This window comes from Ananas comosus, linkage group 22 (assembly GCF_001540865.1).
Source record: "Ananas comosus cultivar F153 linkage group 22, ASM154086v1, whole genome shotgun sequence".
NCBI lineage: Eukaryota > Viridiplantae > Streptophyta > Magnoliopsida > Poales > Bromeliaceae > Ananas > Ananas comosus.
Genome location: NC_033642.1, coordinates 6,986,523 through 7,005,369, shown reverse-complemented (window position 1 = coordinate 7,005,369; position 18,847 = coordinate 6,986,523). Strand labels below are relative to the sequence as shown.

The following is an 18,847-nucleotide window of genomic DNA, read 5'->3' as shown; positions in this document are numbered from 1 at the left end:
ATAACCTTTTGATAGAAATAAAAATAGGCGACGGATTGATGCTCCCAAATGATTCATCCTTCGGGAGCTTCCACTCAAGTCTTTTCCAATTAGAAGTGTAAAAAAACGTTTTAATGAGAATTTGAATTCAAATTACATCTGAATTGTTAATTCAATATTGAAATAAGTTATAAATTTAAAATTTGAATCAATTCAAAAAATTTCTTAAATATATAATAGAGATTCCAATAAAACTTTTGATTCAAATTCAGTATCTGAATTTCAATTTAAATTAAAATTTGGTTTTTATAAGTAATAGAACAAATTAAATTCAAATCTTAATTTTGAATTTAATTTTCAATATAAAAAATTTACATTTAAATGCATAATATATTTTGAATTTGAATTGTTAATTGAATATTTAAACAACACAAAAGCTTGAATTTTTAATCAAATTCAATTTTTTTTCTTAAATACAAAATACAAATTAATATCAAGCTTTTGATTCGAATTCAAAATTACAATTTTAATTTAAATTAAAATTTTGTTTTATAGTTAAATGTACAATTTAGATTCTAATTCAAATTCAAAAACATGCATTTATATTTCAAAATCAAAATGTAAATTAGATTTAAATTTTGAATTCAAACTTTAATGTATATTTTTTCAAGTTGGATACCTAACAAATTAGCCACTATTTAATTTGGTAAATAAAAAAATTAAGTAAGAAAATAAATATTTATAGGGTAATATTAGATTTGGCAAGGATAATTAGCTACTAGTTCTTTACCAATATTACCCTTATGATTAGTCTAAATCTGTGACCTGTTTAGCAGGTTATTAATGTTTAAAAGTTAATCATATCCTTCACTAATTAATGGTTGGATTTGAATGAGTGTGTTGTATGGAAGCATTCCTCTATATTCATTGTATTAAATTGCTGCTCGGTCCAAAGCACTATATTTTTTTGGGAAAACTTCAAAACTCCCCCCCTGTGGTTTCACACTTTTTTATTTAGTATTCTGTGGTTTAAAGTGTATCAAATTAGTATCCTGTGGTTTCTCACTTTATCACTTTAGTACCCTGTGGTTTAAAGTGTATCAAGTTAGAACCCTGTGGTTTTGCACTTTATCACTTTAGTACCCTGTGGTTTCACATTTTATCACTTTAGTACCCTATGGTTTAAAAAACCACAGGGTACTAACTTGATACAAAATTAAAACCGCATGGTACTAAAGTGATAAAGTGCAAAACCACAGGATACTAACTTGATACACTTTAAACCCCAGGGTACTAAAGTGATAAAGTGAGAAACCACAGGGTACTAACTTGATACATTTTAAACCACATGGTACTAAAGTGAAAAAAATTGAAACCACAAGGGGGTTTTTTGGAGTTTTTCTTTTTTTTTTTAAGAAAAAACTTCAAATACTACCCCTATAGTTTCACGCTTTCTCACTTTAGTATTCTATAGCTTTATTTTTTTTTGTTCTGTTGTTTCCTATATTAATTTTTTTGTTAAATCAGTGATAAATTAAAACCACAAGGTAGTAAAGTGAAAATTTGGTAAACCACACAGTACTGAAGTGAAATTCAGTAAACCACGTGGTACTAAAGTGAATATTCGAAAAATCATAGGTGGGTGTATCTGAAGTTTTTGTATATGATTTAACGGAGAGCTAACGGAGGTACTGAAGGACAAAAAATGAAATTACGGGATACTAAAATGATACATTTTAAACCACAGGATATTAAAGTAAAGAAGCGTGAAATCAAAAGGATGGTATTTAAAGTTTACCCAATTTTTAAAGTATTCGAACCAAGCCAAAATGTAATAATTGGGACAAGTTATGTATGCGATCCTAAAAAGTTCTAAAATTATGGATTTACAATTTTGTTTAGTGACTATATCCTTTGAAATTCTAAAATGTGCATATTTTGTCTTTGTTAGTTGACTACTATTAAGTGACAACTTTTCAATATTAGGACTATCATGCTCTTGAAATTATTTATTTATTTATTTATTTTAGTATTTAGGGTTTAAAAAATATGATATGAAATATACAATAGGATTTAGGGTTTAAAAGTAAGAAATTACATATAAGTATTAGAAATATACTAGTTAAGAATAGAATGATCAATTAAATAAAAAAGGAAAGCAATACAATTTGTACATTCCAAAAACTGTATAAATCTTATACCCATTATCTGAAGATCATTATTGCACCTATGTTTTGTTTTTTTTTTTTTGTAGTATTAAAAAGATTTGTAAACTCTAGGATGATGTAAGACTCCCATCTCCTTTTTGAAATGTACAACTAGTATTTTTTAAAGAAACAGTCAAATTTAAGAGTAATTGTCAAAAATTATAAACGTTTAGAAAAATATATTTGATAACTAAACTGTTGTAGAATGAATTTACCATATTGCAACATTGTAGGGATATAGAGATATGTATATTTTTTTCCTATCAAATTTGTTCCATGTTGAGAAATTATTCTTCAAAATTGATAGGGTTAATTGCACCATTGGTCCCTAAGCTTTTACCCGATTCCTAATCTTTATATTTTGTTAAAGTTAGATAACAACCATCCAAATTTTAGTTTTTTTTGACAGAATAAGTTATGCTAGCTCTAATAAAATTTTGCTTGTTCATATAATCCATGATCATTATCCGGTAGTTTTTGGTCAATATTGGTGTTAACTTTTTCAAGTTTCTGGGCAAGCTTGTTAACTATTGATAAATAATCCAATATTTTTGATAAGTTTAAATTTATTTTTGTTAGGTTTATTATCACGCCCAAATCGATACTGTCAGATGCTCGAAAAGAAGCAATAGGCAACATGTGCGCTCGTAGATATGGAGAACAATGTTGAGGGTTGTGACATTGTGCTTGTGTGATGGATGTCCATATGGAAGAAGAGATTAGAGATCAAAGTGAATGAATGGGTATATATTAGAAACTAATAGTATAATTAATTTTAAAAATTAAGAATCTGATTAAAACAAAGTATATAGGAGAATAAAATGAAAAATTGGCTTAAAAATGAGGACCACTGGTTCAGTTAATCCAAATTAAAATATAGACTCAAAAAGTTATCTTTCACATCATTCACTACTAACTACAGTAAAATATTCCTTGCTCATGTCACTAGTGTTAACTAAGCAAATGGATAAGGATATGAGAAAATAGAGCTATAAGAATAAGAGATCAAGAGAAATTTTAACTAAGAAATATTTTTTTCCCTAAAAAAAAAGAGCAAACTAGAGAGAGAGAGAAAGGCATACTTAATTGTTTGATATAGAATGGATAAGTAAATAATCAGTGCGAATTAATTTACTATAAATTTTATTTCTACTTCCAGCCATAGTCATTCTCTATCGATTGTTTAGAAAATATGAAGTTCTAAATTTTTACTGTAATGAAAAACTGAAATGATACACCTAACACCACATTTAAGTAAAGCTTTCTTTTTTGCTGTAAGAAGTTGTTGAGAGATTTATAATAAAGTATATCATCTAATACTATTCAAAGCATAACACTATGACCAAAAAGACACATTTAAGAGGAGTTGGTTGGAAGAGTACTAATTATCTTAAGGAAACTGCTTAAATAGATTGACGGTGTAATAAGAATACAACTTTATCTTTTTCGAGCCCAAAAAGTAATTTTACGTACAAGAATCGTAAAATTATGTTTGTTAAAAGTATAACTACTGTTACTTCTTTTGCTGAGAGCTTATTTAAGAAGTTAGTTAAAACAAACGCTGATTATAATTTTAGTTTGGGAAAAGAGAGGACTACGCCAATGACCTCACAACATGTATCCTTCGAAACAATGGAACATAATTATCTTGAAATTCATGTGAAAAACAAATAAAATGAAAGTAACATGATTTTTTTTTTTTTTTTCAGAATAGCAATTTCACAGGAAACAGTCGAATTGTGCTTTTCAGTGATCCCGCTGGGAAGCACGGATTGTGATATCCCTAAGATTTAGAATTATTATATATGTAAGATATAATAAAATTAAATCTCTTAATCCGGCTATATTATTTTGAGTATAGTTAGGCTCAAGAGGTTAAAAATGTTAAGCATCTTAGGACTAGAATAGTTTTAGGATGACTGACACCCCTAGAAAGTGGAGCATCACAATTGGTAACAGTGCCGCTCAGCATTCTGTAGTGTGAAATGAGTCTCGGTCAAACCAAGATTTGAGTGATAAGACTAGCAAGACAAGACTCACATCGCTTCGTGCTTGAAAGTATACTTGAGTCTGATAAAAACGTCATGACTTAAAAAGTACTCTCATAATTGGAGCAATTTTATATATAAAATATAATAGGACTAACATCTTAATTCGATTATAGTATTTTGAATAGTAGTTAGTCCCAAGAAGTTAAAAAAATTTAGATATGTTAAAACTAAAATATTCTTAGAATGAGTGAGCCTTCGAAAGCAGGGCGTCACATTTTCGGTGTTGGACCTATTTCGAAACAGCCTATAGTTTAGTGGTCTCCATGCATTTCACACAATGGAAAATTAGTAGTTAAAGAAGGTAACAATAAAATGCATTTCTAATTGGCCTACATTTGAAACCTTACTTTAAAACAAAAATAGCAATGAACAAATTTATTAGCTAACCAGGCATTACTAGTTAACGAAATATATTAGTTCTACAACTTAGTAATTAAATTAAATTTGGTCAAACTACTGTTCGATTCAATCCAAATTGTTTGAATAAAAAACATTTTAGAAGTTGGAGGGGTTTTCGTAGAAAAAAAGAAAGAGATAGTCGAGGGGTCCATTTCAAAAGCTCCCATAGTTGAGGGTCTAATGTACTTTTTTTTTGTATCCCAAAAATAAATTACAAATATATAATATAATAATAAATAAACAGGAAAAAGCTAAAAAGAACCACTCCGAGATTCGCTGTGTTTCTGACGGTAAAATCTTCGCTCCAATCGCGACGCGGAAAAATCACGTGTTCTTCTTAGAACACCCGACACCCTTGCTGGCCAATAACATAGGGCCACGTGGCCAGTCCTGGGGGAGTGAAAAGCTGTTTCCTGTTTGGGACTAATTCCTGTCTCGGAACGATCAGCGGGACTGAAATTAAAATAATATTTCGAAGAAACTAAACACCAAATCCGATCCTTCTCCTTCTCCCGGAGAAGAGGGGGGTGGAAATTACGGAACACACCCTCGATTTTAATTTATTCACAGTCGCCACCCCCGTTCCATTTCAATTTCCACCCCCGACCCCGATCGCATAACGAACCCTCTCTCTCTCTCTCTCTCTCTCTCTCTCTTTTCTCCCCCAATCCAATGTCTCCTCTTTAACTCCTTCGAGATCGAGATCCCAAAACCCTAATCGAAGAGTGGGAGGGGGTAGAGATGGGGCAGTGCCACGGGAGGAACATCTCCGTCTCCGGCGACGGCGACGACCGGACGCCGCCGCACATGGCGAACGGCGCAGCGCCCCCGCCGCCGCCGGCGGCGGCGGCGGCGGCGGCGGCGACGCCGAGGAGGAAGGGCGGGGCCGGCGCGGCCGTGAGCGGCGGGGCGACGCCGGTGCACCCGGCGTCGACGCCGCGGCGGTTCTTCCGGCGGCCGTTCCCGCCGCCGTCGCCGGCGAAGCACATCAAGGCGTCGCTGGCGAAGCGGCTGGGGGCGCCGAAGCCGAAGGAGGGCCCGATCCCGGAGGACGGGGCGGGGGCGGGGGAGGCGGAGCGGCCGCTGGATAAGGCGTTCGGGTTCGCGAAGAACTTCGGGGCGAAGTACGAGCTGGGGAAGGAGGTGGGGAGGGGCCATTTCGGGCACACGTGCTCGGCCACGGTGAAGAAGGGGGATTTGAAGGGGCAGGTCGTCGCCGTTAAGATCATATCCAAAGCTAAGGTGCGGTGGTATGTCCAAATTAGATTTTTTTTTTTTTTTTTTTCTAGTTTAATTTGTTCTTCTTGTTCTCCATTAAGAGGGGGGAAGGGGGGGGAGTTTCATTTCTAAGCTAAAGAACTGGTTTTTAAGGCGATAATCTTATGTTAGTCATAATTGGCTTTCTAATCTCTGTACATCTATTTGATCTCATTGCCAAATTTTATGCCTTTTGGTATTAATCTCCATTCGGGATCGATTTACTTTACTTGATAGCCTAAAATAAGAAATAGGATACCCTGTTTTATCAAACTAAAAGATAGTGTAAAATGTGAAGTGGTTTCTCCTTTGTGCATGTCAATATGCTAGAAGTGCTGCAGAGCATGTGCTTGTAAACTTAAGAATAGCTGCAAGAATTTGTCATGGAGACGATTTAACCCATTATTATTCTATTATTTTCCTGGATTAGACGTGTAGCAAGCTAATTAGATCCATTAGAGTGAATGACTCCATTATTATTTTGCACTAAAAGACTATTCAGAGGATTTACGTAACCCTTGATTAAAAAAGAATCTCAAGAGAAGTTGACTAGTCCAAATCGTCCACTGCATATCAAAAATGGGTTACATGCTGACACTGCCTATTTTAGTAGTAGTGTCCATTGTTGCTTCAAATACTAAACCTGCAGCGAGCAAGAGAGTACTTTGGTCACATAAGCTTGAAAAAAAAAAAATCAATTTTTCGCCCACCACATGATTATTGTCCACTCAAATTCGCAAGCGTTAGTCCGATAATTATAGTACCAAAGTTCTTAAGATGACTGGGATCTATGCTTTTAAGCACTATTCTTCTGATTTTTGCCAAGTATTCCTTTCGTGATTTGCTGTGATGAGTCCACACTTTGATAGTTGAGATGTAGCTATCGACCTTCAACTATCAAATAACCTATATTTTAGTAGCTGTGGTACCAGGAAATTGTGGCATAGCATGGAGAAAGTGAGATGCACATTAAGACCTGGTAGTACTGTTTCATGTCTTACTAATTAAAGACAAACAGCATATAAAAAAACGAGGATTTCAGGTTATTGCATTATGTGGTTGATAAATATATATATTGGCAGAAAGTGATTGAAATAACTTAACCAACAAAACCAACGAAAAGGATTGCATGTTGCTGCATCACTGGTGCAGTTGATTTGGTTTTATTCATGCCTTTTCTTTCACAATTGTGGTGCAACTTGTATTTCTGACGGCTTCTAATAACTTCTTTACTAAGTTGTCCTTATTGGCTGTGCTATTAACTTATGTCATTCACAGATGACTACAGCGATTTCAATTGAGGATGTCCGTAGGGAGGTGAAAATTCTGAAAGCTCTGTCTGGGCATACAAATCTAGTCAAATTTCATGATGCATGTGAGGATGCCTTGAATGTCTACATAGTCATGGAGTATGTCTATTTTTATTTCTTCTTCAATGTGATATTTCTATAATTAATAATTATCCTTATGAGAATATCTGTTATAACATGATTGGGATTTTATGTCGCAGCTGGTGGAGATAATAATTTTCAGCTATTTACACATTTTATCTGCTTTTTCCTAAAAGTTCTGATCAAACACATACTCAGGAACAACTAAGTTTTGGCATGGCATCAAATTAGCCCATGCATGATTGACTCATTAATGAGTTTTTCTTATCAGTTGATTTAGTAATCTTATTCTATGTTTTCATCTATTTTTTTTTTCCTTTTCCTTTTTCAGGTTATGTGAAGGTGGAGAGCTATTAGATAGAATTTTGGCCAGGTACTGTTAGGATGTATATTTGTCTTTGTCATCAAGTTGTCTTCTTATGATGCTTATTCAAGCAAAGAAATCTCTTGAAAACTCTCTCTTCTATTATGATAGAGGTGGAAGGTACACGGAAGAAGACGCAAAAGCAATCGTAGTGCAAATATTAAATGTTGTTGCATTCTGTCATCTTCAAGGTGTTGTGCATCGTGATCTGAAGCCGGAGGTCTTATTCTATGGACTTACTATTTCCTGTATTATAGATCTGTTGAATAAATTATTTTCTTGTCATCCTCCGTTTGCTTTCTTCTTAACTAATATTAATTTCTAGTGTATCAGTGTGTGCCTGCTGTTGATGGTTTTGTTCATGTGGACAGAATTTTCTCTTCACCTCGAGAGATGAAAATGCTCCTATGAAGTTGATTGATTTTGGTCTTTCTGATTTCATAAGACCAGGTAATAATTGAATAATTTAGAGATGTCTATTCTTTTTTAGCAATTAACTTTAACTGTATTTTAGCCCAATCTGATGAAGAAAATGCAAAAAAAAAAGCTCTTATTGGCTTACAATCTTTATTTAGTTTCTTAACATGTTATTTGTTGTTTCTTTACATACTATTGTTATTATTTCTAATCACAAATTTCCTAGATTCATCCTACAAGGTTTTTTCCTTGTAAGTGCTCATAAATGGAGTCTCTCATAACATTATAGTATCTTACTCTTACGTAAGCAAGGATGTCAGAAGTCCAAGATTTGGAAAGTGGAGACAGTATAGATGCTATAATCATGATATAGCTAACCTCCTAGGTCCTATCCTTTTTGAAGAAGTATTCAACTTGTTTCCATGGATCTCACACCTTCTTTACTGAATTTGAGAACTTTCTGAGTAAATCTATTTTGCCACTTGTCTTTGAATGATGCAATTTTGGTATCTTTGTAAAGTTTGGACTAATCTCATTTTATGTAGATGATCTACACAGAGTTGTTAGTATTGATGTAGAATGAAAGGTCGATCTGTAGTTGCTAAATGGTGTACCTAGATATGATTTTTGTGGAGTGTTTGTGTATATATTTGCCACAGCATCTAAGTTGTCTCCATATAAATTTGCACTTATATTTTAAATTACTGGACATGGATGGTTGAATTCTAGTCAGCTTTGCCTGGTAAACAATGTGAATACAAATAGATCCTGCATGTTTCTTTCCTTTCGTTTTAAGCTGTTCGACTTAAGCATATTGTTCTCTGTTAAGTATTCAACTCTTATAGATGCCTGGGTATGATTATAGAAAATACTTGTAGGGATGCACTAGGTGCTGAATAAAGTGACATTGGTGACTATTTTTTTTTTTTTTGTTATTTAACTTGTTATAATAAGTGTCTAAAAGGTTTCCTGGTTCAAAGAAATTTCATAAAATTTCATATTTATTTTTATATGAGTGCTACTCTCTGTCTCAAAATATTCCTCCTTTTTCTCTTTAAGAGTGTTTCTGATTCTTTCTTGATTCGTTTAGTTTGAAATTCTAATAATCTCATTAAGGGGTCGAACCACATGATACATTTTTATCTGAGGTGGAATTTACTTAGTTAAGTCGTCTCATTCATGGTTCACCCATCAAAGCATGAATGAGGTAGTTTTGTTTGTGAAACTGACTAAACAAAGTCTTTTTATACATGTAGCATCTATGAAGGCATGCATGAGTTAGTATTATTCATAAAATTAACTTGATAAAGTCTCTTTATCCATGGTCTCAAATGAAGGCCTCGTATCAACCCATGAAGGCTTCGTATCACCGATCAAATCCCCTTTGTTCATGGCAGTTCAAACTGAACTTCCAATAATCTTGTTAGGAACCTAATTCCATATTTCCAATTATTTTTGTAATTGTAATTGTGATCTCTCACTATGGCAACTATTTCTATGTGCCACTGCACCCTCGCAACACTCTCTCTCTCTCTCTCTCTCCTACTTAGGCCTAACCAAAAGGACCTATTCATTCTAAGTCTTTGACCTCATTCCTTGTCTGTACTTTTCTGTTGGCCAAGACAGGCTTGATGGAATTTATTCAAGACAATCTGTTAGTGAAAAAAAAGCTGTTGTAGATCACAAAGAAATCAGTCAACATGCTATGCCAGTTGCAGATCACAGAGGTGAAAAGCAAACATGCATACCCAGTTAACTTTATGAACTAGTGCAACACCCCCACCCCCAAACTCAATTTTATGGCACCTCATGCAAAATTCCTTTATCGAAAATGATCTGGTCCAGTTAAAACCTTTGGTCTTCAACATTTCCTTGGATTATTTAGGTGAATGAGGATTTATTTACAGATAGATATATGTAAAAATAATATATTTTGTGAAGAGGGAACCAGTAGATGCCCAAACTATATATCTACAAGCTTGCTGCTGAAATTGCTGGATAGCATTACCAGAAGTGCCAACTTGTTTCTAATGTTGATTTAGAGGTGCAGCTAGTATTTTGTTGAAAAAGATAGGCTTGAAATTGCAAAGAGTAAGTTGCTATTCAAACTGGACCACTCAAACCTATCACTTGCAATAAAGTTTTGTAAAATGCAGTTATACTTTTAAAGCTTTCGGATATGATATGAGCATATTTGATGAATAACTAGCTTAGATGAATAAATTGGAGAAAGTCAAGTTGGCCTGATCTTAAGAAAATCAATAACTTAGTCTTTCTAAGCAGAATCTTCTTAATCGGTCTTTACTCTTAAGATAGAGCACTTGAAAAATCAAGGGAATATTAACATGATCCATGCAATTAGGAAGCAAGTCCTTATGTTCTGGTATAGATTGGCAGCGAGTCTAGCATTGTTATATCGTGTTAATTGAAATAAATGTACTGGAACTTTTGTTTCCACTGCAAAATGTATTGGATCCATTTTACTATTATTTTCAATATTTTCAGCCATTCATTTTCTTAACGCATTGTGGCTATCCAAATCTGGCAACATTAACTTTTCAATATGTGCTCTATTTTGCTTGTTAACGAATAAATTTTCTTAACGCATTGTGGTTATCTCAAATATGTTGTCAACTTCCCAGACTCTTTTGCTAATTGTATGCAGATGAAAGACTTAATGACATAGTTGGAAGTGCGTACTACGTTGCTCCAGAGGTCCTACACAGGTCATACAGTACAGAGGCGGATATATGGAGTATTGGTGTCATAACATACATCCTGCTATGTGGTAGTAGACCATTCTGGGCACGGACAGAATCTGGAATCTTCCGTTCCGTGTTGAGAGCTGATCCAAACTTCGACGACTCTCCGTGGCCTTCTGTATCGGCTGAAGCTAAAGATTTTGTGAAGAGATTTTTGAATAAGGACTACAGGAAAAGAATGACTGCTGCTCAGGCTCTTAGTAAGTTTTTACTTCTGTTTACTGTGATTTAATTAAGGTCCGCTTGCTGAACATATAATGTATTTTAAACTAATGTTTTTTTCGTGGTGACAGCTCATCCATGGTTGCGAGATCAACATCAGCAAGTCCCATTGGATTTACTAATTTACAAGTTAATAAAGCATTATCTTCGCGCCACACCTCTCAAACGTGCGGCATTAAGGGTATGTGTTAAATAAGAAGAGTCATTCTGGTCAAATTAAAAGTTTGGCTAGAGAATACATTAATGACTTTCGCTATAAATATGTAAATGTTTTACAAGATGACAGTAGTGAGCTAGGTCTCCGTGGATTTTCAAAAATTGCAGAGCTTTATTTATTAGCTTGCAAATATAGCTTTTAAAGACTGAAAGCCATGATGCATTTAGTACTATTCCGTTTAACATGTATATAATAGCTATAAAATTATCAATATAAGTAACAAAAGTAACTTTAGTTTTCTGTGTTGTCTTATCATCTTGATCTCATCCTAGTCTGAAGCATTAGTTATTTTTCTGCTTTCTCGATATTTTAACGTCTTTTGTTTCCTTTTCCACTTTTCCCCCGGGTTTGATGGTGGTGTTTCAAGCACTGAGATTTTGTTTCTGGAAGCCAATGCACGTACACAGTATTCGTAAGGGAGAAGTGGATAGAGGATGGAATGCAATGGGTGTTGCAGTAACATTATTTCATAAACCGACTTGACCAGCAAGTTGTCAAAATAATTGAAAACTTTTGAGTTTCTTGAAACTGATCATCTAATTTGCATACTATCTTATTTTTAATAATTAATCCACCAATTTTCTTTGAATGCTATAGTCAGTTGTTAATGCAATGCCTTTTCTTCTTAATTTTAAGATCATTCCCTGTAGTGATATGATCTTAACTAGCGTGAACTCTGATGCTTCACGTGGCCAATGTAGATTACCGCATACACCTTTCTAACTGTTATTCCTGTTATGCTACAGGCACTTTCTAAAGCTTTAACGGGGAATGAGCTCATGTATCTCAGGTTGCAATTTAACCTGCTTGAACCAAATAAAGATGGGCATGTATCCCTAGAAAATTTTCGAGTGGTTAGTTTTCGCGCTTCCTTTGCCTTCAATTGTTCCTCGTAAGCATAATAATGCAGATGAAGTGCATATTCTAGGAGTTTGTTTCCGGTTCTGAATTTTTGGTTTTTATTTATTTTTTGTATGGTTAAGAATGTATGGATAGTCCTTGTATTATCCTGATATTGTGACTTAGTCCTTGGTGCTTTTGCTTAAACATTTCAGTCTCTGAACATTTATTGCAATTCCAAGCCTGACCATAAAAAAATTCTAGTTTTCCATGTAAAATTACTAGTTGATCATTTGTCCTGTGAAATTACTTCCTTGTTTCTACTCCAACATACTCGAAACAAGATAAAAAAGGTGTTGGTAAAAATCACGTGTTATCAGATTTTTTTTGCATGCGGGGTATGGAATTGCAATGCATGCAGAGTTTTGGAGACAAATTTTCAAGTCAAAATTTTAAGGACACAGTTGCAATATCAGGATGCTACAGGGACTGCCTATGCATTTTACCCTTTAATAATTACAACATCTGGCTTCTAATTTTACATCTTGTTATGCAGGCACTACATCGGAACTCGACACCAGCAATGAAAGAGTCTAGGGTTCTTGACATTTTGAATGCAGTACGTTGCCTTGATTATATATGCATGCAATAGCTTAATTTTCCTTTCTATGGCCTTTATTATTCAGGCGTTGTTTAAGTTTAACCATTATGTGGTCTTTTTATGTTTCTTACTATTGCAGAGTCTTCTTTAATTTAAAATTTCATTTATTTTATGTTAATCTTCAGGGTTAAGCTCTCTGATATGGAAAGTAGGATGGAGCAACATGTTTATGAATAATTGATGTTGCTTCAACTACTCTTGTCAATCTTGTGTTTTAGATGAGTTTGTCGCAAAATCTCCTTGCCGTATCTGTTTCGATGTTCTCTATATCCACTTTGTAAGGTGGTGTCAATTTCTTGATAATTTCTACATTATTGCCAAAAGGTACTGTGAATTGCAGATAATATCCTGGCCCGCAAACATATCTACTTGCTAGTATTATGAGATTGTTGCATCTTAAATGTTTTCTCAATTTTTTCACAACCTGAATGCTGTTTAGGAGAAAATTTGTTTGAATATGTGGTATCTACTGTCATGTGGATGACTTCTCAAATCTTGTAGCTCATGGGAGATGACATAAGATTATCATTTCTTGATTAGTGATAGTCGTAGCTGTTTTCTAACCTGTTTATCCTCATCTCTCTCTCTTTCTCTCTGTCTCTCAAACTACCAGTTTAAATTATTCATAATAGCAATCAATATGCGCTAACAAATTTATGGCCTGAACCTCAGTTGGAGCCGCTTGCATACCGGCGGATGGACTTCGAAGAGTTCTGTGCAGCCGCAATAAGCCCTTATCAGCTTGAGGCTTTGGAAAATTGGGAGCAGATTGCAAGTACAGCATTCGAATACTTTGAGAAGGAAGGCAACCGAGTTATGTCGGTTGAGGAACTGGCGCAGGTACTATAAATCAATAAAGAAACATCCTCGCGTATAATTATGAAGAAAATTTAGGTTTATAACCCTATGATATAATGCCTAGTTTTCACTTCAATACCCTGTAGTCCAAGCAGTAACTTAACAAACTGTCAGGTCACCTTTTTGATTACCTTTCAGCATTTCGCGAACTAAAATAATGTTAAAAATTGAGCACACAGCGAAATATTAAGGTTAGGCAATTATCCATACTTTAGTGTTCTTAGCAACCGATATGATTTCAATCTATGTGGCAATAAATGTAACAATAGGCTATACCGTGGGAGTGTTTGATGATTTCCTTTTGGCTGTACTTGTTTGTGCAGCGAATCTATATTCTCCGGGATGTAATAAACTGTTCTTTGCAGGAGCTGAACCTCGGTCCTACAGCTTATTCGATCGTGCAAGACTGGATCAGAAAGTCGGATGGCAAGCTGAACTTTCTTGGCTATACCAAATTCTTGCATGGTGTGACGATACGAAGCTCAAACACGAGACACCACTAAATTCGTGCAGGCATCGATACAATTGTTTCCAAATGCCGATGCTATTCAAATAGCGCGCTCACAAATCTTAACACTGCGCCCCCCCTGTCCCCGTCTCCCCTTTTTTTCTTTCGTCTTTTGTCGTTATTTTCGAGCGATCATTCTTGTTTGCTGATGTTCCTCATCATAACCATGTGTAAATGAATCTCAGATGAAAGATTTGTCGAGCAATATAGTGCTTTATGGTGTCATCTCTTGCTCTTATATTTTGCTGAAACAAATTTCCTTTAAAGTTTATGCCCTCTTAATTTTACATTATTCTCTCTCTCTCTCTCTCTCTCTCTCTCTCTCTTGTGTAAGGTGGTGTTGGTTGCATGTAAAAGAGGTCCAAAGTTTATTTTCGTGCCGAAAAGTTTTTGAAGCGCTTTGCTTTATTTACCAGTGCTTTTTGCTTGAAAATATTTCTACGTAATTGAGTGGAAATACATGTTTTTGTTTTCAAGGTTATTGTGCCAAACTTGCAATCTGAAATTAAAAACACATTTCCTTCGCGCACTCTGTATTATTCTCTTTATCACTTTTTGCAACAAATATGCTAAATTATAGAACGACAAAGTGAAAATATACTATGCCATCGTCTAGTTTTTATCTTAACATAACTTTTTCGTGCTTGAAAATAATACTCAAAAGAACAATTTTTTTTTTTTTTTTTTGGGTTTTCCAATAATCTCTGAACAGTTTAAACAACGAGAAAAACTCAAGAAAACTATTTTAATTCTCCGTAGTCAAACGAACGTGGCAAGTAATTTGTTTGGTATTGCAGTAGTTTAATAAACATTAACTTTCCACACACTTGCATAATTTAATATTTTCTTCCCTAAAACTACAAAATTAACTTCAAAATCTTTTTCAAAAGTCAACATCTAGAGAGGATTTATTCTCATTTTTCCTCTTGCTCCAACCAATAAAGTAATGAAAATATAATAGGATAAGGACAAAATAAAGATGGAGAACAAGTCCACGTAAAGTAATTGCTACATAACTCATGTATTGAGCAGTTGGAAGGAACTCGTGGACTTTGAATCTTAACAAGAGATTATTTCTATTTTTGCAACTTAAAATTCAAGAATTTTGTCTACATACACAAATACGAAGCTTCGTCGAAGTTTACACCTATTAATTAATCTCCCATCTGTGTTCAAAATTAATTAATAAGTCAAGTCAGAAACAAAGAAGCATATTTTTAAGTTACGCATTGTCCGGGATTGCTGCTATAATTTTATTGTTTTTCAATACAAATAGAGCGAAGCTAGTGAATGGGACCTAGGCATCACGAACACTTATACAGGACATGATACGATTCGGATACGGTGATTCAGTAATTTTTAAAAAATTAGGACACGAACACGACGTGCATAATGCTAAAAAAATATAATATATTAATATAATAGTACGTAGAGTCCGACTATGGTGCTTTTAAAAGCACCAAGTACTTGGTCTTGTAAATTTTCTGCCGTTAGATTCATTTCTTTAATCATTTTCATCCGTTCGATCACACTATTTAACCAACCACTTACTTAAACCCTAGGGGATGCACTATCATCCCAGCAACAAGTCCTTTAATCTAATAGCGGAAAATGTATAAACACTAATGACTCTATGCTTTTAATAGTATAGGAGCTTAATTTTAAGATATATATTTATTATATATAAATAAATATTAATTTTGGTAAAATATTTTTATATTTTTTATACGAATAAAAGTTAGTAAAATTTTCATTAATAGTTCATATATTTAAGAAAAAAAAAATTCTTCACTATACATAATTTATTTATATTGTTCAAAAAAATTTGTATGTGTTCATCAAAAAAGCTAAAATATTCATCACCTTACATTATATATGTATAAAAAATAAAATAAAAATATAATATATTTTAATTATATGTGCTATGCATCAGCTTTGAACCTGCGTCCAAAGAGTATCCACATCGGACACGAATCTGACACGAACACATGCATATCCGACATAAACACGCGAGACTTACAAAAGTATCTGTAATACATTAACGGCGAATTACTCGCAATACATATATATTTGTTTAGTAAAAGATATAGTAACTAGTTCTTACCTTTTTTTTAATCTCAATCCTCGAAGATAAATTATAGGATGATATTCAAATAAAAAAAGAACAACAATACTGAAGGACTTAGGTTATGTCTTACAATTGATTTTAGTTTATTGCAAGCATAAATATAAATAGAGACNAAAAAAAAAAAAAAAAAAAAAAAAAAAACTCATTTTATGATCAAAACCAGTATTTTTATAATCTTTTTCATATTTAGCAAAATAATAAAGAAAAACTTCAAAACCCCCCCGTGGTTTCGCACTTTCTCACTTGAGTGCTCTGTGGTTTAAAGTGTATCAATTTGGTGCCTTGTGGTTTCATTTTTATCTTTTCGGTAGTTTTTTCGTTAATATTTCGTTAAATTATATACAAAAAAACTTCAGATACCTATCTAGATTTATCGAATATTCATTTTAGTACTCTTTAATTTTAACTTTGTCACTGATTTAAGAAAAAAATAGTAAAATTGATAATAAAAAGAAAAAAAATAAAACTATAGGACACTAAATTGATACACTTTAAACCACAGGGTATTAAAGTGAAAAAATGCAAAACCACTGGGGTTTTTTGAAGTTTTCCCAAATAATTAAGAAGGCTAATTTGAGTCAACTCTAGATGGGAAGTATGATTGGATTTCTATATCAACATACAATATTCAGTTTTATATATTTTTTTAATAAAATATATTTTTTTATAAATATAATTTGTTGTTTTAATAAATCACGACTGCAGCGCCATACGAGGATCAAAACAATCCATAGCTTATACTGGCCGTCCCTAGTGCAAGTGGTAAAAGGCTTGGTGATTGATATCCGAGACCCAAGTTCGAATCCTAATTGATTCACATTTCCAGCTAAGTTTATTTCTAAATGAAATAAACGAAGCGGGTAGCATGTTATCTTTCTCTCTCAAAAAAAAAATCCATCACTTATAAATTTTTATACGATAACTTATTTCGACATTCAACCAGGCTGAATTCCATTATTTTGTTCATAGATCTGATTAATTAAAATTAAAAGTAGCATAAAAGCCTAAATCATAAATGAATGTGATTATTGTCTAGACATGATTATGATTATTTATTTTAATGCCAATTTTGCCACCTTAAGCATGCATTCTCCATGATGATGAGCCTGGTCCACTAGACAGAATAACTTGCAGAATATTCTATGAAGCAATAAATTATTTTGAGCTAAATTACAGTTTTGGCCCTCAAACTATGCCGCGCGTGACACTTTGGTTTTTAAACTTCAATTTGCAATTACAATTTCTCGCTCGTACTTTATAAATAAGTTCTTATAATTTCTGACTCAAATTTTATAAACTATTGCAATTAATTTCTATATCATAATTTAATCGGCTAAAATTGATGCATTGCTGATGTGTAAGTGATGACATGATGATAACAATTAAGATGTTATATCACTTTTATATTATTAAAATATTAATATTATTTGGTCAACTAAATTAAGTTACGAGACTTAATTGTAATAATTTGTAAAGTTCGAGAAAAAATTACACACAAATTAAAGTTTACAATAACTCTTTAGGTCTTGTTTAAAGTTTACAATAACTCTTCTAAAAAACAATTGAGGACAAAAAGTGCAATTTATTCAAAATTTTATTAAGTTATACAATTATTTTTTAGAACAACATTTAATTCCAGCAATTTACAATAACTCTTTAGGTCTTGTTTGAATACATAAATATTTTATTAGAAACAATTTTTTTTATTTATTCACTAAAAATATATAGCATTTAATAAATAAAAAGTATAATAAAATGTCTATAAATGAATATTATATTAAGCCTTAAAGCTCTAATTTTTGTGATAAAGTAAATTATCACATGAATAAAATACACAATCCTACAAAATTATGACAATTAAAATCTTTCAAAAAACAAACCTCAAACTTTTTATTTTCAATTACACAAAAAAATTATTTTACTTACTAATAACTTATTCCGCGGTATAAAGAAGCCTCATAAGGCAAACAAATTATGTAATAAAAAAACAATATAATCTAAACTAGCTTTAGACTAATCATTCATTTCTTTTTCCAACAAGAAAAGAAAAAGAAAAATAATTTCTCACACCCAAAATGAAATTTTGGTAGGAAGCTGCTCAATGGTATAAAGTATACAATGCACTAATTATATTACTGATATGATGTTTCTAACTAATTAGATTATTTTTCTTGGATTTATCCGTTCAATCATGATTATTAAAAAAGTTATTTTTATTATACTTTTTTCTTAAAAAAGTGAGATGTGTTTGACTGATTGTGAAATTTTTTGTATTTAATTTTCTCAATTTTTTTAAAATAAATTAGTCATAATAAATTTATATTTGTATAAACAGTCCTCTACTTGCCATGCAAGCGTCTAGGTTACACTTTTAAATTGAATACGATAATTTAATCACTGTATTTAAATATGGTAATGTAATTACCGTATTCTGTATTCTAAATTAAGAACTGTGGATACGAACACGTTGATTACATAAACGTGTTTAAAAACGGTGATTTCAGTTACTGTTTTTAACTTAAAAAATACGAAAATAATGCTTGTGTGGTAAAAAAAAAAAAAAAAAGACCATATATGCAAATATAA

The 18,847-nt window shown here is 32.8% G+C and overlaps 1 protein-coding gene across 1 annotated transcript; it reads left to right on the top strand.

Annotated features, from left to right (window-relative positions):
- On the top strand, positions 5,162 to 14,399 carry LOC109727459 (CDPK-related kinase 3-like). The gene is made up of 11 exons (XM_020257593.1): positions 5,162 to 5,878; positions 7,172 to 7,302; positions 7,616 to 7,657; positions 7,760 to 7,868; positions 8,020 to 8,098; positions 10,731 to 11,027; positions 11,121 to 11,230; positions 12,013 to 12,120; positions 12,663 to 12,725; positions 13,440 to 13,607; positions 13,991 to 14,399. Exons 1-11 carry the CDS (start codon positions 5,378 to 5,380, stop codon positions 14,126 to 14,128), a joined length of 1,746 nt encoding a protein of 581 aa, XP_020113182.1. The 5' UTR covers positions 5,162 to 5,377; the 3' UTR covers positions 14,129 to 14,399.